General features: G+C 42.0%; 1 protein-coding gene and 1 long non-coding RNA gene across 2 annotated transcripts in view; one reads left to right on the top strand and one right to left on the bottom strand.

The window, feature by feature from the left end:
- The window catches only part of cenps (centromere protein S), a 32,062-nt gene extending 27,127 nt beyond the window's left edge, over nucleotides 1-4,935 (bottom strand). Inside the window, exons 1-2 of the mRNA XM_067970376.1 lie at nucleotides 4,723-4,935; nucleotides 2,523-2,646 (exon numbers count right to left, since the gene is read on the bottom strand). Coding sequence (XP_067826477.1) covers nucleotides 2,523-2,646; nucleotides 4,723-4,869 — 271 coding nt within the window. The 5' untranslated portion in view covers nucleotides 4,870-4,935. The remainder of the gene's footprint in view (nucleotides 1-2,522; nucleotides 2,647-4,722) is intronic.
- Nucleotides 4,936-8,310: 3,375 nt separating this feature from the next.
- Nucleotides 8,311-22,042, top strand: part of LOC137301026 (uncharacterized) — a 28,220-nt gene continuing 14,488 nt past the window's right edge. The window contains exon 1 of the long non-coding RNA XR_010958215.1: nucleotides 8,311-8,434. This is a non-coding gene — a long non-coding RNA (uncharacterized lncRNA). The remainder of the gene's footprint in view (nucleotides 8,435-22,042) is intronic.

Below are 22,042 nucleotides of genomic sequence, written 5' to 3'. Positions count from 1 at the left end.
GAAATGTTTCCCCCAGTAGGGAAACACGCTCAGTTGAATTGAAAATCCCACCCTTCCTAAAATATCCTACAAATCAGGTCTGCAAACGACCTGAACTATCTAATTAATTGGTTTAAGTGGGATCCCACCGGCTTTAATTACCGGCGGGAGTCCCGCACGCGGGGGCTGCGCGCGCATCTAAGCGCGTCACTGGGGAACCCGGAAGTGGGCGGGTTGGAGCCGGGCTCCGGACCCGCCCCAGGAATCCGCGATTTTCGGAGCCCTCCCGCCACGAACCCGCCCTCTCGGACGTCCGAAAATCGAGCCCCTTGTCACTGTTATATGATTACTTCTTTTATTAGAAAAAAAATGAATATAAAGTTTGTCAATAAATGTTCTCTCTAAATCAGACGGCAAGTACTACTGGTCACTAAAGTTGCATAAAAGGTTTGAAATGCAATTCTACACTCATGATAATATATTTCAAACAAATGAAACTAACTGCAATTTCAAACTGTGAAAACATTTGAATATTAGAAATTACCTGATACCATCAAAAATAGTTGCTGTGCAGCTGTTGCTAAATGATCATTAAGCTTAACAAATTTAACCACAAACTTTGTCTTGTTTGGAACATTTTGCAGAGAACAATTTATCACCAGAGTAACCTACTTTTCTGTTCAAAAACTGACATTGCACCTACTCTTCTGTACAAATCATGTGTTGCTCAGTTGATTGAATCAAAGCCCCAGTGATCATTTTTCATAACTAAAGGAGACTTCTTTTTAAAATGGAAATATGCCATCTGAGTCAGCTGATTTAGGCAATATCATCTCATGTAAATGAATGAAACGAACCCTAAATAACAAAGTGATTGTCTTCCAAACAGAAGCTTGTAGCCTTTGAGTAATTCAAATCCTCAGGAGCGTTTTCTTTTGAAGGGACTGGATGTCATCTTAGCAGTTCTTAATTTTGTTTTCGATTAGAGAGGAAGGGGGTGTGGAGAGGAGAAAATTGAGAATGAATGATATTGCCCATTTCCCATGTTTTGAACCTGAAATTAACTATAGTGCACCAGACAGAAACTGTGAAGTTTCAACCCACCTTTTCAGTGAACAACAGGAAAAGGCCTTTCAAACAGTAGAGAAAAAGGATGTTTGCTTAACCTTTCTAGCCACAATAACTGGAGCAAAGTTGACATTTGTCTAGATTACTGTTTACACTGTCTATACAGTATTCAAACCACAGCATTTTGTAAGTGAAATTCACGTTAAAAAAAAGACAAAGAATTTCAGAAAAACCGTCAAATGAATTTCTCTTTGTCAGGATCACTAGTTTACAGTGACTGCATAAGTCTAAATTTCATTTTTATTGCATGGAATTCTGGGATGTTTATTACATAATGTAATCTCACCAATTTTTCCGGAAAAAAAAGTGTCCTTGCTCATAATTAACACTCAAGGCTTTATACCTTTTTGCCTATTCCCTACATTAATTCCATTGTTGCCTTTCAATATCTTTTCCCTCTGTTCGCCTTCTGCCCCAGTGATATCTGCTCTATACTCTATAGTATTTCTACACATGATCCACTTTTCTTCCATGCTTTTCCCCTCAAGCAGTGCCTTTCTAAAGTTGAATGTCTCTACTGTACTCATTTTCTTTTCCATCATAGGTCTAACCTTGAACTCCGCCACACTGTCACCTTTGCCAAGGTGTTCTCCGACTCTGACCTGCGCTATCATCTTCAGACATCAGAACATGACCGCTGCTCATGCGACTTCCTTGACCAATTGCTCCACAAATCAATCCAATATGGTGTTTCCAGAGCATGTTTTCATTCTGACTGCATCCTTTATAGATTTCCCAATCTATCCCTGGTAAATTGAAGTCACCCATAACCACTGCATCTGCTCCTATACACACGTCCCTTATTTAGCTATTAAGCTCTTAGTCCAATCCTCCTCCTGACCTGATGGCCTATAGGAGACACCCACAGTTAATTTCCTTCCCCTCATGTCTCTCATCCCTCTGCACAGGATTTCTTTCCGCGACCGGTGGGCACCGCAGGGGCCAGAGTGCATCCTGGATCAATACAATGAAATTACTATTTGACTCTTATTATTTGGTTTTTGATTTGTTTTAAATAAAAACACACACACCCCACCCACCCCCTTATAAAAGAAAAAGAAAAAATGTTTAAAAAAACACAGGATTTCCACCTGGAGTGGATATGTTCATCTGCACTATAATCAAATTCTCTACTTTTATAATCAGGTTCTCCCACAGCAGGTTTACAATCTGATAAAGTCAGAGCAAAACAACTAGCGAAGATTGGGTAATAACAAGACAATGATGGATAAGTAACCCCAAGATGCTCTCTCACACTTCTTTAGCAGCTGGCTCGAGAGCTGAAAAATGACATGCAACATAAGGAAGGATAAAAAGAGAGAGAAGTAAAAGCAGACAGGGACAGCATTTCCTCCAGCACATATTTGTTAAAAGTACAAACTTTTTCATTAGCATTTTAAAGGTAAGTTACATACCACATTGTCTGAAGGTTGTTTCTGCTATGGCTGCAATAGTTTGCTTACTGAATTCGATCTGTTTATCTTCCCCAGTCTCCTGACAAAGACACCCAACAGTGTAGTGAACGGCAGCACGAAGCCTCTGTAGGAGCAAAATTCTTTTAAAATAAGATGTCATCTTCTCTTAAACATTTTCAAGTCTGGCACTTCGGTTACAAACTTATCAGAAAAACAAAGCAAAGAAACACGATAAATTAAACATATTCATGGCCTAGAAATTGAAACGTGCGTGAAAACATGCACGGGTGGGGGAGGGATCTGCACATGGTGACACACTGGGCACAAGTGCGCAGGAGCTAGGGCATGGGGATAGGACGCCACAAGTGCCAGCTCGATGGAGGACAAAGTCGCATACTAGTTTTGCTGCAGTTGACTCAGATGCTGACTTCGATGGGCCAGGCTACCCAAGAAGGCTCATGGACATTCACCAGGAAATGCTTGGTGCACTGAGCTCGCGCACAATGTCGCGGAGCACGGAGGAGTCCAGCTCCAGCTTGGCGTAAGGCTTTGCGCACAGCATGGAGACCATTCAGTCCAACATGGACGGAGTTGTCAGTTCCATCAGCAATGCAATGTAACCCACCATGATGGAGCTTTCTTACAGCTTTCATCGCAGCACAAACTTCTGCCATGAAAGCTCAAACGGCTGCCATCTCTACTTTGGAGGCCACTGATGAAAGGGGCTGCCAAGACCTCACATAACTTCAGCATTCCAGTAGAGTCCCAGGAATGCTGGGGCGCTGACCGAGGAGAGTGGCTTTGGCTCCATGGGAGATGCACTTGCTGTCCTCTCAGGATGTCAGCATGCCTGCTCCCCTGCCAGCCACGCCACCACTGCTTTGCTGGTGCCAGTCAGCCAGTCATCCCAGATTGCTGCAGCCCACACCGAGATGCTGCAGTATGCAGCCAGGCCCTTTAGGCCCATAGCTGCTCGAGGTCATCCTCCAAGGCCATCTAGTGTCCTCAATGGAAGCTCACTAGTCTTCTACCTCCCAAGCTGTAGCCACTGAAGAAACATCTCATAGGAGCACTAGGATAGGAAAAGGAACAGGCAGGACAGGTACTAGGGGCATACAAGGGTGAAGAGTCATTTTTTTTGGAAATGATGATATGATTTGTTTGTTTTTGCATTTGGATTTGGTGTTGGTATTTGTCTTTGCAGTGAAGTGAGGGAAAGACCAATAAATGTAGAGCAAAGGAAGGCAATCTGATAATGGTTGTAAGAGAGGTAAAGATTGTGTGACTGTTGGTGAATGGGAAATGGGAAGGCTGACTTATCAATGAGCTTATCTCAGAGAGCTTGGGCAGATAGCAGCTCTGGTGGTCATTCCTCCAACCCCTCCCCTTGGTTCACAGGTGGTGATAAGAGCTGGTCCCTCATGATGGCAAGGTTGTGGAACATGCAGCAGCAGACGACCACAAATCCACATACTTGCTCAGGGGTATACTGCAAAGCTCATCCAGAATGGTCCAGACAGCAGAAACATTTCTCGAGCATGCTGATTGTTTGCTCAGCGATGTTCCTTATGGCAGCATGGCTCTTGTCGTAGGTGTGCTCTGCATCTGTGCACAGGTTCCTAACTCGAGTCATGGGGATAACCCTTGTCGCCCAACAGCTGGCATGCAACTTGGCATCCTGGTTGGAATAAAGTTGAGAGGACTGGCACAGGATGAGTCATGACTGCTGTCAGGATAGCAGGCACAGACTTGCACCATGTGCTGCCTGTGGTCACAAACCGATTGTACGTTGAGGGAGCAGAATCCCTTCCGATTGATAAATATTCCAGGCTGGTTATAGGGAGCTTTCATGCAGTCAATGGCACCTTATACCACAGGAAAACCTCGTACTCTCTCATCCTGTTTCACTGTGTTAATAGGGAATGAGATGGAGAGGTGATGGGGGGGGGGGGGAGGAGAGTGTGTGTGTGTGTGTGGGGGGGGGGGGGGGGGAGGAAGAGAAAGAGGCCTGCTACTTGTCTTAGGGGTTTATAATCCGTGTTACGTAGATCCGATGATTATACCGGCACCAGAGTGTGTGTTATTCCCCAGACTAGGGTCGGGAGTGAAGGCTTAAAAAAAAAAGACCGGCGCCACCATCAATGTGGTGGATGATTTCATGATAATTAGTTGGTGAACTGTACCGAAGTTAGCCGGCTACCTGTGTATAAGCGGACTGCTCCTCCTCAGCCGCCATGGCCGTGTCTCCAGCTGTCCGCCGCCGCCGCCGAACCTGCGAAAAGCGCTCGAGCCTTTTCTTGCTTCCCGCCAACACCGCCGGACGGTGTCCCACAATAGACAAGCGCATTTTTACATCGGAAAGAGTGAGATTTGCTGCAGCTCATTGCTCACTTGCTGGAAACCTAATCACAAACTTAATAGGATACGGAAAATAATATATTTTTAATAATATGTACGTCTCTAGAAAATCTATAGGCATAGAACCATAGAAAAGATACAGCACAGAAGGGGGCCATTCGGCCCATCGTGTCCGCGCCAGCTCGAAGAACAACCAGGTGTCCATTCTAATCCCACTTTCCAGCACCCGGTCCGTAGCCCTGCAGCTTACAGCACTTTAGGTGCAGGTCCAGGTACTTTTTAAAAGAGTTGAGGGTCCCTGCCTCTACCACCAATTCGGGCAATGAATTCCATACACCCACCATCCTCTGGGTAAAAAAGTTTTTCCTCCTGTTCCCTCTAATCCTTTAGACAATCAGCTTAAATCTATGTCCTCTAGTTCTTGAACTCTCCGCTAGGGGAAACAGGTACTCCCTGTCTGATCTATATGGGCCCCTCATAATTCTGTACACCTCAATCAAGTCTCCCCTCAGCCTCCTCTGCTCCAAGGAAAACAACCCCAGCCTATCCAATCTCTCCTTGTAGCTGCAATTTTCAAGCCCTGGCAACATTCTTCTAAATCTTCTCTGCACTCTCTCCAGAGCAATTATGTCCTTCCTGTAATGTGGTAACCAGAATTGTACACAATACTCCAGTTGTGGCCTTACCAGCGTTTTATACGGTTCCATCATTACATCCGTGCTTTTGTATTCTATACCTCGGCTAATAACGGAGAGCATTCCATATGCCTTCATCACTACCCTATCTACCTGTACTGCCACCTTCAGGGACGTGTGCACGTGCACTCCAAGGTCTCTCGCTTCCTCTACCCCTCTCAATATATTCCTGTTTACTGCGTATTCCCTTTTACTGTTTGCCCTCCCAAAGTGCATTACCTCACACTTCTCCGGGTTGAACTCCATTTGTCACTTTTCCGCCCACTCCACCAACCCATTGATATCTTCTTGGAGTCTACAGCTATCCTCTTCACTATCAACTACACAGCCAATTTTTGTGTCATCTGCAAATTTGCCAATCATTTCCCCTACATTCAAGTCCAAATCATTAATATATACCACAAACAGCAATCGACCCAACACTGAGCCCTGTGGCACACCACTGGAAACGGATTTCCATTCGCAAAGACATCCATCGACTATTACCCTTTGTTTCCTGTTACTGAGCCAATTTTGGATCCAATTCATCACATTTTCCTGTATCCCATGGGCTTTTCCTTTCTGACCAGTCTGCATGTACTACTAAAGCTTTTATAAGACATCTTCATAAATATAATTATCATGCATGATTTATGATATATATTGTATATATATAATTCTTATTATGCTACGTCGTTCTACCTTTTCTTCCTACATAATAAAATGAATGAACGTGTTATTCTTCATAGGAAAAATAAAACTGGTTGCTGTATAAAAAGTTAGGTGAGAGTCAGACTGCCACTGAAGATACATTTCAGAGTTTGTGTTACAAGAGAGGAATGCATCTGGGATGTGATCTGAATTCCCAAGGTGTCGTCTTGAGTAAGTTCTTTAGTACCTTTCTCTAAATAAAAACCTCCACTAAAGGTTCAAAGCTGACCTCTACATATCCTCTGTGAAAACAAAGGCAAAGTACTTATTTAGATCGCGACCATTTCCTCACATTCAACTACAAACTTGCTTCCTTCATCTCTTGGCAATCTTTCCCTCAACATTGACTATCCTCCTACTACTAATGTATCCCTAGAAAGACTGCCTTTTATGATTGTTGCCACTTTTCTTTCAAATCCCCTCTTGGCCATTCTACCAATGCTTTTTGTAGCTTTGATATATTCTTTATATATTTCTTTGTATTCATTTTTATTATTTGCTCTTGAAGCACTAATTACTTCTATTTTAGCCCTTTTTGAAACTTCTGAGGAAGAAAGGGAATCAATGAAGACTTGCAGCCTTTATACCCGTCCCATACACCCCCTCCCCCCATGCCTTTCTTCCACTTGGTGCTTCCCACTCCCTCTTACTGCCTCCCATCGCTCTCACCCCCAAGTGACTTCAATCACTAGTACCTTTCCCTCTTCATTGTTCCTTTCTCACTTCTGCCATCTATCACCGCCCCCTCCCTGAGCACCCATGCTTTCCCAACTCCGCACTCTCCTCTGCCATCTCACACCACTCCTGTCCTGAGTGCCCATGTCTTTCCCCTCCCGTTCCCCACTGCCAGCCCAGCTACCCAATCTACTCATTACTCCAACTGTCCAAATAGTCGCTTCAAATGTTACCTCCCTACACCCCTAACTACTTACTCCCTACCTCTTCACTACTCCCCCAAACTACTCACTACTCCTCGTTTCCTATCATCTAAATTACACCCACATCACATGCAGGGACCAATTTTCGTGTAATGGTGTAAGTATTCTACATATTAACAATTGGTGCAAAGCTCGCCAGAATGATAATGTGCTAATAGCACTCTGAGGGCAATGTGTAGCCAGGAAGACAAGTGAATCAATTGTTGATTGACAAGACATTTTCTTAAACCTGTAAATATGCCTCTATATAAAAGGTCATATGGTGTTCATCATAATATGCTAGTCCCATGAATATAAATGGGATTGCCTATAATGCAATCCCATTTATATTCATAAAACATTTCAAAGAAGATGTACAATTTTTGCAGGGATCACTGAATCAATCCTCGAGTATGAATAGACATGACATCCCGACTAATCTTCATGCATTGGGAAGCTGGCGCCCTTAAACTGACAGCTGATACAACCCTAAGCACAGTGGATTTACCCACTGAGCCTTCCGGGATCTGTACCAGGTCTTTTTTGTGGCTGTGAATTCTTTACTTTTAATAAATGTACAAACTCCAGCCTAGTGTCACTATTTTACCCCCAAAAAATGAACATTTGCACTTTGTCATTCTCAGGTCACCACACCTGTTACATGCAAGAATTCAGAGATTTCTCTCAACACACAATGCAAGACTAAACAACACAAAACCGTAAAAGTGAATCAGCTTTTCTTAACAATCATATTGCAAGATGCTTCCTTTTGGGGTTTTCTCTGAAAAAATGTTGGAGCAAATCTCTATCGTTATTTTATGGGAATCCCAATTGACCAGAATAGGAATTTCACTGTTATTTTTCAATAACTGCATATGTGTTAGATAAAATTACAATCATAGTAGCTATTAAAGTCCAATATATAAAAAAGACACGTTGGAATTACACTTGAATGTAGGTGTACTGATAAGAGTTGCAACGGTTAGATCACGTCAGTAGATGGCTTTGACTTCCTTTTTGTTTGCAGAAAATTACACAGATCTTGCTTTTATCAGCAAAGTGCAGATCTATAGCAACCAGGCTAATCAAGTTTCTGTAACAGTGTTTATTAACACAGGTCTTGTAAAACATGCTGTGTTTTGAAAGAAAACCAATGATAACAGTTTTTTTGATCTTAATAGTTTTGAACTTAATAGAGGTAACATCTGGACTACTCAAATCCACTCCTGAGCATCAACATTTTAAACGACGAGTAAGTAATATTTTTCTTATCCAGATTTTCCCTCTGGTCTTCATTAATTGATACTACTTACAATAGTAGGTAAAATTAACAGTAAGAATTTAATAATCAAGAAATTTCATTGTAAGATGCTACTATTAGAAGAGTGTTACTACTTTGATAATTTGGGGAATGCATGTTGTTTGGTGGTATCTATTCTGTTATATCTTTATCTTTGGGATACTGGAACATAGGGATTCCTAGACCAAAAAGACCATCCAGTTTGCCTTCTACCATCCTGGTAGTCACACGGTACAATGATAATGGAGTTGCTGACTAATCATAGCAATTAATCTCCATCAGTTAGTCATAAGCAGACCCAGACACAATACAGGGAAAACTGGTGGCTAGCTTTGGGAACCATGGGTCCAATGTCACCTGTTCCTCCCAAGCATGCTACACTTACCACACGTCATGTCTCAAATTATTCATATACTGCATCCCAAAATGTTATTTTCTGAAATAAATCTATCTAATTTGCATTTGAATGAATCAATACTAACTGGAAATAGTTGGCACATATGAGCAAGAAAGGGAAAATATTGTACACTACAGCCTCCTTTACATCTAATCTTCAAATGCACTGGCATGATAAGCATATACAATGTTGTGGCAATTTAGTTGTATACTTAACAGGAATCTGTTGTATATACATGAATGAGTTTGGTGATGTAATTTATTAAGTATTTCAATCATTTCAGTTAGTAACACATAACATTAATTTCTCATCACTAATTTATCGCAATACAAACTTATGTTGTCAGCTTTCAAATTATTCTTTTAAAAAGCTATAAATGCTTATCTTAGTACAATAAAAAATGTGCAATGTAGCTTAGGTACAAGGAAAAAACTGGAAATTGGAAATATAAAAATAAACAATACTGGAAATTTGGAATAAAAACAGAAAATACTGCAAATACACAGCAAGTTAGTCAGCATCTGAAAAAGGAAGATAGATAAACGTTTCACATTGGATCCTTTCTGATGAAGGGTCACACTCAAAACTTTAGCCTAAGTTTCTCTTTCAGAGGCTGGCTGAGATCCTATGCTTTTCCAGTTATTTTTTGTTTTTGATTAACATACGAGGCTGAACGCTGGTGCCATAGAACTGCATAATGAGGAAAGGATAGAAAACCTTGGACTCTTCATCCTTGGAAGGAGGCAAGCAAGAGGGATCTCTGCAAGCGGTGTAGAAAAAGTAAATTTGAAGCTCTATTTTAAATTGAACCACAACTGTAGGATAAGGGGACGTAATGTAAACTGTTAACAAGTAGGTTCAGATTGATATCAGGAAGTACTTCTTCGTGCAAAGGGTAATCAGTACTTGGAATCATTTAGTGGAGGCAGATTAATAGAAAAAAACATAGAAACGTAAGTAGAAGTAGGCCATTCAGCCCCTCAAGCCTATTCTGTCATTCAACTAGATCTGTACCTCAACTCCATTTACCTGCCTTTGTTCCATATCCCTTGATATCCTTACCAAACAAAAATCTTTGGTGTCAGTCTTGAAATTTTCAATTAACCCAGCATCCACAGCCTTTTGGAGAAATGAGTTCCAGATTTTCACTACCCTTTGTGTGAAAAGGCACTTCCTCATTTCACTCCTAAATAGCCTAGCCCTAATTTTAAGATTATGCCCTCTTGTTCTGGATTCCCCCACCAGAGGCAATAATTTCTCTGTATCTATCCTTGCGAATCCTTTGATCATTTTAACTATATCGATTAGATCACCCCTCAACCTTCTAAACTCAAGGGAATACAAGCCAACTTATATGCAAACTGTCCTCATAATCTAACCCTTTAAGCCCTGGTATAATTTTGGTGAATCTGCACTGTACTCTTTCAAAAACCAGTATATCTTTCATGAGGTTCAATGCACAAAACTGAACATAGTATTCCAGATGGGGTCTGACCAAGGCTCTGTACAACTGAGACTCTGGAGATATGGAAGGATGAGCCAGATAGGCCAAATGCCCTCCCTCGTCTCTACATATTTTTGTAATATGGTTTTTCATTGAGGACTGAAGGGAGACATTCAATCTTAAAATAAATAAAAAGTAGAGGATAACTAATTTGGGAGTTCTTAAAATATATTAAGCAGTATTTTAATGCTTATTATTATAAATTTATTAAAATATTTTATATATAGAATCATAGAATCATAGAAGTTTACAACATGGAAACAGGCCCTTCGGCCCAACATGTCCATGTCGCCCAGTTTATACCACTAAGCTAGTCCCAATTGCCTGCACTTGGCCCATATCCCTCTATACCCATCTTACCCATGTAACTGTCCAAATGCTTTTTAAAAGACAAAATTGTACCCGCCTCTACTACTGCCTCTGGCAGCTCGTTCCAGACACTCACCACCCTTTGAGTGAAAAAATTGCCCCTCTGGACCCTTTTGTATCTCTCCCCTCTCACCTTAAATCTATGCCCCCTCATTATAGACTCCCCTACCTTTGGGAAAAGATTTTGACTATCTACCTTATCTATGCCCCTCATTATTTTATAGACTTCTATAAGATCACCCCTAAACCTCCTACTCTCCAGGGAAAAAAGTCTCAGTCTATCCAACCTCTCCCTATAAGTCAAACCATCAAGTCCCGGTAGCATCCTAGTAAATCTTTTCTGCACTCTTTCTAGTTTAATAATATCCTTTCTATAATAGGGTGACCAGAACTGTACACAGTATTCCAAGTGTGGCCTTACTAATGTCTTGTACAACTTCAACAAGACATCCCAACTCCTGTATTCAATGTTCTGACCAATGAAACCAAGCATGCTGAATGCCTTCTTCACCACCCTATCCACCTGTGACTCCACTTTCAAGGAGCTATGAACCTGTACTCCTAGATCTCTTTTGTTCTATAACTCTCCCCAGCGCCCTACCATTAACGGAGTAGGTCCTGGCCCGATTCAATCTACCAAAATGCATCACCTCACATTTATCTAAATTAAACTCCATCTGCCATTCATCGGCCCACTGGCCCAATTTATCAAGATCTCGTTGCAATCCTAGATAACCTTCTTCACTGTCCACGATGCCACCAATCTTGGTGTCATCTGCAAACTTACTAACCATGCCTCCTAAATTCTCATCCAAATCATTAATATAAATAACAAATAACAGCGGACCCAGCACCGATCCCTGAGGCACACCGCTGGTCACAGGCCTCCAGTTTGAAAAACAACCCTCTACAACCACCCTCTGTCTTCTGTCGTCAATCCAATTTTGTATCCAATTGGCTACCTCACCTTGGATCCCGTGAGATTTAACCTTATGTAACAACCTACCATGCGGTACCTTGTCAAAGGCTTTGCTAAAGTCCATGTAGACCACGTCTACTGCACAGCCCTCATCTATCTTCTTGGTTACCCCTTCAAAAAACTCAATCAAATTCGTGAGACATGATTTTCCTCTCACAAAACCATGCTGACTGTTCCTAATCAGTCCCTGCCTCTCCAAATGCCTGTAGATCCTGTCCCTCAGAATACCCTCTAACAACTTACCCACTACAGATGTCAGGCTCACCGGTCTGTAGTTCCCAGGCTTTTCCCTGCCGCCCTTCTTAAACAAAGGCACAACATTTGCTACCCTCCAATCTTCAGGCACCTCACCTGTAGCGGTGGATGATTCAAATATCTCTGCTAGGGGACCCGCAATTTCCTCCCTAACCTCCCATAACGTCCTGGGATACATTTCATCAGGTCCCAGAGATTTATCTACCTTGATGCGCGTTAAGACGTCTAGCACCTCCCTCTCTGTTATATGTACACTCCTCAAGACATCAATATTTATTTCCCCAAGTTCCCTAACATCCATGCCTTTCTCAACCGTAAATACCGATGTGAAATATTCATTTAGGATCTCACCCATCTCTTGTGGTTCCGCACATAGATGACCTTGTTGATCCTTAAGAGGCCCTACTCTCTCCCTAGTTACTCTTTTGCCCTTTATGTATGTTGAAAACAAGAGAAAAATTAAAGATAATCAAAGAATTAAAGGGGGATTCTTTACACAGACGGTGGCTAGAATGTGAGATTCTCTACACAAATGGTTGCTGAAGCAGAGTCCATAATTATTTTACAAGAGAGTTAGTTAGTTGCTTGAAAAATGAGGAACATTAAAAGGTATAGGGAAGGAACGGGAGACTGGAAATAGAGTAGGTGACTTAAGTAAAGAATAACATTGGTGTAGACTTGATGGGGCAAATGTCCTGTTTCTGTGCTGAAACGTTCGCTGCTTTCATGCAGAAACTTTACTACTATAAGAGGACATTAGCACTGAGTGATCCCAAAATCTAATGTAAACTAATGGCAGCATAAAGTCATTTCGAAAGTTATTGCTAATCCTGTCTAATGCTTCAAGTAACTTGAAAGTGCATCATATTCGGAGAATTGCTCTCATTATCTGATCCTAATTGTGCACTTCCAGCCTAGAAATGGAAGTTGCAAATTTAATTATAGTCATTTATTCCTTTCAACAGTTCCCACTAATGGGAAATAAGAGAAAGAACCAAAACTTTATTTCTCAATGATAATTGTGATGTTAATTTTACTGCCTCCTCCAAATCTAGGCATCTGATCCTTGATTAGATAATGCCCAATAGTTCTCAGTACACGACTAGCCTCCAAGAATGATAGAAACTGGGTCATGCGTGACAAATGAAAATACATTAAAATATTGAAGGTGCAGTACGTTCTGCTGGTGATAGACAAAGAAGTCTCTTTCCACATACAAAAGGATTGCTCATCCGATGAACGGTTTTTAAGCACTTATTTTAAATACAGTACTTCAAAACCCTGCATCTGGCGATAATTTCACGGACAAATCATACAATCATACTGCACGGAAGGAGGCCATTCGGCCCATTGTGACTGTGCCGGCTCTTTGAAAGTGCTATCCAATTGGCCCCATAGCCCTACAAGTTTCTCCTTTTCAAGTATATATCCGATTCCCTTTTGAAAGTTACTATTGAATCTGCTTCCCCCACCCTTTCAGGTAGTGCGCTCCAAATCATAACAACTGGCTGTGTAAAAAAAATTCTCCTCATTCCCTCCCCCCCCCTCCAATCTAAGAGATTTTAATTTGCAGTGCTTCCTGTTGCCAAAAGTAGGAAAGAAACTTTGTAGAGGCCTGCACAGACTCTTTCAGTGGATGCAAGGCAATATGTGAAACTAGCATTAGATTTAGGTTTGAAGTTGTGTGAAGAATCAGAACGGTCTAATACGAAAACGGCTGCAGTTCCGTCCTAAAATACTAGGAGAGGAGGTTATAATCGCAGGGAAATTGGTGAGAGAAGATACTGGCTTTGTTATAGTTTTTTTTGTCTGAAAAGCAATAATATTTTAGGTCCCGAAATGTCCATCTCTATATAAAGCCTAGAAATTACTGTTCATGATATTAGTGTATGAACGTCAAACTCGGGTGACATTCCTCAGTCATTTACTTTAATGGAGACGTTAACCTGTTTATTTTGAGTGAATTAACACCACTGTTAAAATAGTGGACAGAATATCATCGGTCAGAATTTCCATGGGGTTTCCCGAATCTCTTGCTGGGACTTTGAGAGAAGCTCAGCAGAAACCGCAGAGAAATGGTGGAAACGGCCGTGGAAATTCCAGGTACATGTGAATATGCCAAGTGTTTTCGGACATTAATATCATAAACTGTATTTTCTAGGCTGCAAAGTAACACACAGGCTGCTGTTGCAAGGTTGTAATGTATTGAGGGGTTGAGATGATGCCACAAACCCCCACGGCAGAGTATTGGTGGGGGGTAACCAATGTCTTGTATCACATAAAACATATGAAATAGTTCTTTCATTTCACAGAACCAATGTAATAAATGAATTTACTTTACATTTACTTGTGTAATTGGAAAAGACTTGAATTTGTAACTTATGAGGCATCAACAGGATGCCAGCATTGTTGGCAGAATGCTGATTCTGAAATCCGAAAAAGCTGGATCAAAGAAATCAACAACAACTTGCATTTATATCGCGCCTTTAACATAATAAAATGTCCCAAGGGGTTTCACAGGAGCATCATCAAACAAAATTTGACACGAGCCACATCATGAGATATCAGGACAGGTGACCAAACGCTCGGTCAAAGAAGTCGGTTTTAAGGAGCATCTTAAAGGAGAGAGAGGTAAAGAGGCGGAGCGGTTTAGGGAGGGAATTCCACAGTTTAGAACCTAGGCAGCTGAAGGCACGGCCGCCAATGGTGGAGTGATTAAAATCGGGGATAGGGTAACGCGGCAGTCAATTTGCAGCCAGCTCCCACGAACAGCAATGTAGATCATCTGTTTTTTTTTAGTGATGTTGGTTGGGGGATAAATATTGCTCCCAGGACACTGGGGGGAACTCCCCCTGCTCTTCTTCCAATAATCGGCGTAGGATCTTTTACATCCACCTGAGAGGGTAGACGGGACCTCGGTTTAACATCTCATGCGAAAGACGGCACATGCGAAAGTGCAGCATTCCCTTGGTACGTCCCAAGGCACTTCACAGGAGTGTAATCAGACAAAAATTGACACCAAGCCAAAGAAGGAGACATTAGGACAAGTGACCAAAAGCTTGGTGAAAGAGGTAGGTATTAATGAGCATCTTAAAGGAGAAGGGAAAGCTGGAGAGGTTGAGGGAGGGAAGTCAAGAGCTTAGGGCCTTGTCAGCTGAAGGCACGGCTGCCAATAGTGGGGCAAAGAAATTCAGGGATGCATAGGAGACCAGAATTGAAGGAATGCAGAGTTCTCGGAGGGTTGTAGGGCTGAAGGAGCTATAGAGATAAGGAAGGATGAGATCATGGAGGGATTTGAACACGAGGATGAGAATTTTAAATTCGAGGCGTTGGTGGACCGGGAGCCAATGTAGGTCAGTAAGCACAGGGGTGATGGGTGAATGGGACTTGGTGTGAGAGTTAGGAATTCCATATATGCCTGTGCAAATGTGTGTTGGGGTGCCTCATGCATCAGTCAGGAGTCCTAGCTGACAGAGATGTCATGACCCACAATGGCACCAACACATTTTTTTGAGCCAGCTTTTTCCTCCAGTTTCAGAATCAGCGACCCCCATTAATTGAACCAACTGTGAGAAGTGTATCTCCCCTAGGAGAATACCCCTTCTTTATTCAATGATTCAACTTGACTCCATATTGGTGAAAAACAGATTTATTGAGTTAACAGATTGATTTGCAATACAATGATAGCTAAGCAGTAACTAACAACCACAGTAGGCAAGCATTTTACCAACTCAGCTGGTCAGCCAGTGCAGGTGGCAAGGGACTGGGTTCTCCCCAGCTCCCTAGGCTACACAGAGTTAGGCTCCAGCCAACATTTACATCTTGAAAATATAGAATCATGGAATCATAGAAAGGTTACATAGAAAATAGGAGCAGGACGAGGCCATTCAGCCGTTCGAGCCTGCTACACCATTCAATATGATCATGGCTGATCCTCTATCTCAATACCATATTCCCGCTCTCTCCCCATACCCCTTGATGCCCTCTGTGTCTAGAAATCTATCTATCTCCTTCTTAAATATATTCCGTGACTTGGCCTCCACAGCCTTCTGTGGTAGAGAATTCCACAAGTTCACCACCCTCTAAGTGAAGAAATTTCTCCTCATCTCAGTCCTAAATGTCCCACCCCGTATCCTGAGACTGTGACTCCTCGTTCTAGATCCCGCAGCCAGGAGAAACATTCTCCCTGCATCCAGTCTGTCTAGCCCTGTTATACGTTTCAATGAGATCCCCTCTCATTCTTCTACTCTAGTGAATATAGGCCTAGTCGACCCAATCTCTCCTCATACGACAGTCCTGCCATCCCAGGAATCAGTCTGGTGAACCTTCACTGCACTCCCTCTATGGCAAGTATATCCTTTCTTAGGTAAGGAGATCAAAACTGCACACAATACTCCAGGTGTGGTCTCACCAAGGCCCTGTATAACTGCAGTAAGACATCCTTGCTCCTTACTCCTTACTCAAATCCTCTTGCAATGAAGGCTAACATACTATTTGCCTTCCTAACTACTTGCTGCACCTGCATGTTTGCTTTCATTGACTGTACAAGGACACCCAGGTCCCTTTGTACATCAGCATTTCCCAATCTATCTCCATTTAAATAATACTCTGCCTTTCTGTTTTTCCTCCCAAAGTGGATAACTTCACATTTATCCACGTTATACTGCATCTGTCATGTATTTGCCTTCGCTCAACTTGTCTAAATTGCCTTGAAGCCTCTTTGCATCCTCCTCACAACTCACAATTCCACCTAGTTTTGAGTCGTCAGCAAACTTGGAAATATTACATTTGGTTCTCTCATCCAAATCATTGATATATATTGTGACTAGCTGGGGCCCAAGTACTGATCCCTGCGGTACCCAACTAGTCACCGCCTGCCACCTTGAAAAAGACCCATTTGTTCCTACTCTCTGTTTCCTGTTGACCAATTTTCAATCCATGCCAGTATATTACTCCCAATCCCATGTGCTTTAATTTTGCACACTAACCTCTTATGTGGGACTTTATCAAAGGCCTTCTAAAAATCCAAATACACCACATCCACTGGTTCTCCCTTATCTATTCTACCAGTTACATCCTCAAAAAACTCCAGTAGGTTTGTCAAATATGATTTCCCTTTCATAAATAATGTTGACTTTGTCTAATCCCATTGATATTTTCTAAGTGTCCTGTCATCACACCCTTTATGATAGACCCTAGCATTTTCCCTACTACTGATGTTAGGCTAACCAGTCTGTAGTTCCGTTTTCTTTCTCCCTCCTTTTTTAAATAGTGGGGTTACATTTGCCGCCCTCCAATCTGCAGGAACTGTTCCATAATCTACAGAATTTTGAAATATGACAACCAATACATCCACTATTTCCATGGCTACCTCTTTTAGTACTCTGGGATGCAGATTATCAGGCCCTGGGGATTTATCGGCTTTCAGTCCCATTAATTTCTCCAGCACTATTTTTTCACTAATACTAATTTCCTTTAATTCCTCCTTTTCATTGGACCCTTGGTTCCCTAGCATTTCTGGGAAGTTATTTGTGTCCTCTTCCATGAAGACAGAACCAAAGTATTTGTTTAATTGGTCTGCCATTTCCTTGTTCCCCAATATAAATTCTTCTGTTTCTGACTATAAGGGACCTACATTTGTCTTCACTAATCTTTTTCTTTTTACATACTTGTAGAAGCTTTTACAGTTCGCTTTTATGTTCCTTGCAAGTTTACTCTCATACTCTATTTTTCCCCTCTTAATCAACAGCACGGAAGGAGGCCATTCGGTCCATCAAGTCCGCGCCGGCTCTATGCAGGAGCAATCCAGCTAGTCCCACTCTCCCTCCCTATCCCCGTAGCCCTGCAATTTTTTTCCTTTCAAGTACATATCCAGTTCCCTTTTGAAGGCCATGATTGAATCTGCCTCCACCATCCCCTTGGGCAGTGCATTCCAGATCCTAACCACTCGCTGTGTAAAAAAGTTTTTCCTCATGTCACCTTTGATTCTTTTGCCAATCACCTTAAATTCATGTCCTCTGGTCCATGACCCTTCCACCAATGGGAACAGTTTCTCTCTATCTACTCTGTTTAGACTCTTCATGATTTTGAATACCTCTATCAAATCTCCTTGCAACCGTCTCTGTTTCAAGGAGAACTACCCCAACTTCTCCAGTTTGTCCATGTAACTAAAGTCCCTCATCGCTGGAATCGTTCTAGTAAATCTCTTCCGCACCCTCTCTAAGTCCTTCACTTCTTTCCTGAAGTGTGGTGCCCAGAACTGGACACAATACTCCAGTTGTGACCAAACCATGACTTCCATACTTTTGAACTCTATGCCTCTATTTGTAAAGCCTAGGATCCCATATGCTTTTTTAACCGCTTTCTCAACCTGCCATGACACCTTCAATGATTTGTGCACATATACCCCCAGATCTCTCTGTTCCTGTACCCCTTTTAGAGTTGTGCCCTCTAGTTTATATTGCCTTTCCTCGTTCTTCCTACCGAAATGTATCACTTTGCATTTTTCTGCGTTAAATTTCATCTGACACATGCCTGTCCATGCCACCAGCCTGTCTATATCCAGCCTGGTCTTGGTTCCGACTGCATGTCCGGTGGCTATGGGCCAATACCCTATTTCTAACTGAGGAATGTACAATTCCACACGTACTGTCTTGCAGGTGGAGGGCCAAAATAAAGGAAGCGGTTCAACTGTTTACAGTATTTGCAGAAGCAGTGCAAAGGTCATCCTACACCCGTGACAATATTCTGCAGAAGCAGCACAGAGTTCCCCTAACAAGCTGTTATAGCAGTTTCTATAGTGTCTGCAGCTTCCCTGTTATCCGACCGCATTGTTCTGTTAGAAGAGTCAGTAGTTTTCTATGCTGCTGTTTCATTATACTTTGCCCACTGCCTGGTTCTGTCACCTAATCTTCAATTTTTAACCTGTTTACAGCTGATTTGATAATTAATAGATTCTTAGCTTATTTGATAGATTCTTACACAACGTAAATATATATTGTGGAGCCCAAGATTTTATTTCAGAATATAATCTCCTCGTAATAAGAACAGAAAATGCTGGAAAAGCTGAGCAACTGGTGTTCTGATGGAAGGTCTTCGACCTGAAACGTTAACTCTGTTTCTTTACCCACAGATGCTGCCTCACTTGCTGAGCTTTTCCAGCATTTTCTGTTTGTATTTCAGATTTCCGGCATCCACGGTATTTTGCTTTTGATATAATCTCCTTGTGTTGATGTTTTGATTAACTTTGACGTTGGGGTTAGGTTTAGTGTTATGTTAGGATTAACTTAAGATTCAAGGATTAGCATTAGATTTAGGGCTAACATGAGAGTTAGATTGAGAGTTTATTTGTGGTAGAATCCTTGTTTAATTGAAGCATGATAAAATAAAATTCAAAAAATTTCCAGGGGAGGATGTCTCCTGACTCCCACCCATCTGGGGGAGGGTTTGCCATTTCAAAGGAGGATGTCAAATTTTAAATTTGTTGCCTGCACCTTTGATGCGGTAGTTCTGTGGGCGGTTTTATTCTATTCTTAGCTGTTTCTTCCTGGCCATTGTCATGGTGGAGTGTGAGGGATAACACGCTCCCACATTGCAAGAGTAACTTAAACTGAGGTGATATTTTACACATGATTTCAACTGCAGTGATTTTTTTTAGATTTTATTTCATTGCATGTTAGCGGGGAATATCACACCTTGTATCTTACACATAAATGATGCTGGATGGAATTTGAGGAAGTAGAAATGAGGAAGGCCAAATAACACATAAGTAACAGTCATGACTAAGCTATCCAGTTTTTTCACACTCTTGTGACATAACATGAATCTAATCAACTCACTCTTTACACCACAAGCCAGTCCTACCACCTCACGTACATATGTGCTGTTTTCTCCTGATGCGTTCCTATACCACACATTGGCCAGCTGAGAAGTTGGGCACACAATTTACTGCTATTCTTTGTCAATACTGTGCTTGAGCTGGCTTCTGGGAAGTGTGTGAGTGAGTGACTTACCTCCCCAGTTCTACCTTCCTTCTTGGGGAAGTATATTATTGCTCTTGGCATCTTTCCCAGACAGCTAAGCTGATATCAGGAACTCATCCTATAGGAAGTGGAAGGGGAGAACTCATGTCCTACCCACTCGATAATGCAGCAGTACACTGGGCCCAATAATGCAATGGCAGAAGCCCAAAGCACCATGGTGCTCTGGGTATTGTGCTCCATATAATTGCGCATCAAGGCCTGAGGCCTACTCCGCATATGATAAACTTACAGTGCTGGCGGGAAGTATCCAGTGGTCCGAATATCGTCTGTGCACAGTTCATTAAGCTCATGAGTTACATTTAAATCAGGCATCTTTTCCATAATGAAACTGGAGCACCTGAACAGCGAGCACTGAAAGGGAGGCCTGACTTTAAAATTATTTTCTTTTCTCCTGGGTGGCTCTCTCGTTGTAACAGGGCCATCCAGCATCTATACCCCTGCATTTCCTTGGTCTGCTCCGGCCAAATCCTGTAAGTCGACTTGAGTATCCACAGCATTTAAATAAAAGATGTTGCTTCACTGGCTGGTGGCGCCCAATGTTCTGACCCCGATCCCTGTGTTGCTCCCAGCGCATAATGTGCCACAAAAATATTTAACTGAGTTGATCTCGCCTTCACCATTGTACCTCCCTCCTGTTGGGGAGTGCATTACCTCCTCTCAGCAATCTTCTCAGACAGCCAAACTGAGATCAGGAACTCATCATTTCGGGAACTGAAGGGGAAAACCCGTGTCCTACCCACTCAATAATGCAGCTACATATTTGGGTGCAGGCAACGCACAGCGCCTCAGGAGCAGCAGTTCCGGTGGGTCTATCAGCCTCGCTGAGTCACCAGGATATTCTACAAAGCAGAAGTTTACTTTAAGCAAAAGCCAAACACTGCGGATGCTGGAAATCTGAAATAAGAACAGAAAATGCTGGAAAACACTCAGCAGTTCAGGCAGCATCTGTGGAGAGAGAAAGAGAGTTAACGTTTCAGGTCGGTGACCTTTCGTCAGTACTCAAAATGGAAGCAGTGTTGAACTCTTGGATAAACTCAGGCTTTAGAGATTTAAAAGCTGCTGAGAGGAAGAGAAGATTACTTTAAGTAATTGTATTTGAAATAGCTGTGATTTTCTTTCCTTCAGAATGCATTTAATGTACAAAATGTGCAGCATCAAAGTTCTAACCCAAGGTATGCAAATGTTGGAATATTAGGGTGTGCTTTTAACTACCTTGCAGATCTTAGCAATATCATACTCACACTGGCCACATAAATAAAAAACTATAGACAGATCTCTTCCTCTCATCAACTTTTAACTCTCTATAAATCCTGAGTTTATCCAAGAGTTCAATACTGTTTCCATTTTGGGGGAGACTTTTCCATCATTACCTGTCCAGAACACAAGAAAAAGAATTTGATATGTGATCTATTTGATAGTGCTAGGGAAATTAATGGGGCTAAAGGCTGACAAATCCCCAGGGCCTGATAATCTACATCCCAGAGTACTAAAGGAAGTGGCCCTGGAAATATTGGATGCATTGGTGATCATCTTCCAAAATTCTATAGACTTTGGAACAGTTCCCACAGATTGGAGGGTGGCAAATGTAACCCCACTATTTAAAAAAGGAGGGAGAGAAAACACAGGGAATTACAAACCAGTTAGCCGAACATCAGTCATGGGGAAAATGCTAGAGTCTATTATAAAAGATGTGATAACAGAACACTTGGAGGGCATTAACGGGATTGGACAAAGTCAGCATGGGTTTATGAAAGGGAAATCATGCTTAACAAATCTACTGGAGTTTTTTGAGGATGTAACTAGTAGAATAGATGGGGTAAACCAGTGGATGTGGTGTATTTGGATTTTCAGAAGGCTATTCTTGGCTCAGAAGACCAAGACGTCGAATCAATTTGGGTGGAGGTAAGAAATAGCAAGGGAAAGAAATCACTGGTGGGAGTAGTATATAGGCCCCCTAACAGTAGTTACACTGTAGGGCAAAATATTAATCAGGAAATAAGGGGAGCTTGTAAAA

Source organism: Heptranchias perlo, chromosome 32, assembly GCF_035084215.1.
Source record: "Heptranchias perlo isolate sHepPer1 chromosome 32, sHepPer1.hap1, whole genome shotgun sequence".
NCBI lineage: Eukaryota > Metazoa > Chordata > Chondrichthyes > Hexanchiformes > Hexanchidae > Heptranchias > Heptranchias perlo.
Note: the sequence above shows the minus strand (reverse complement) of the source record. Positions and strands in the feature narration are given on the sequence as shown.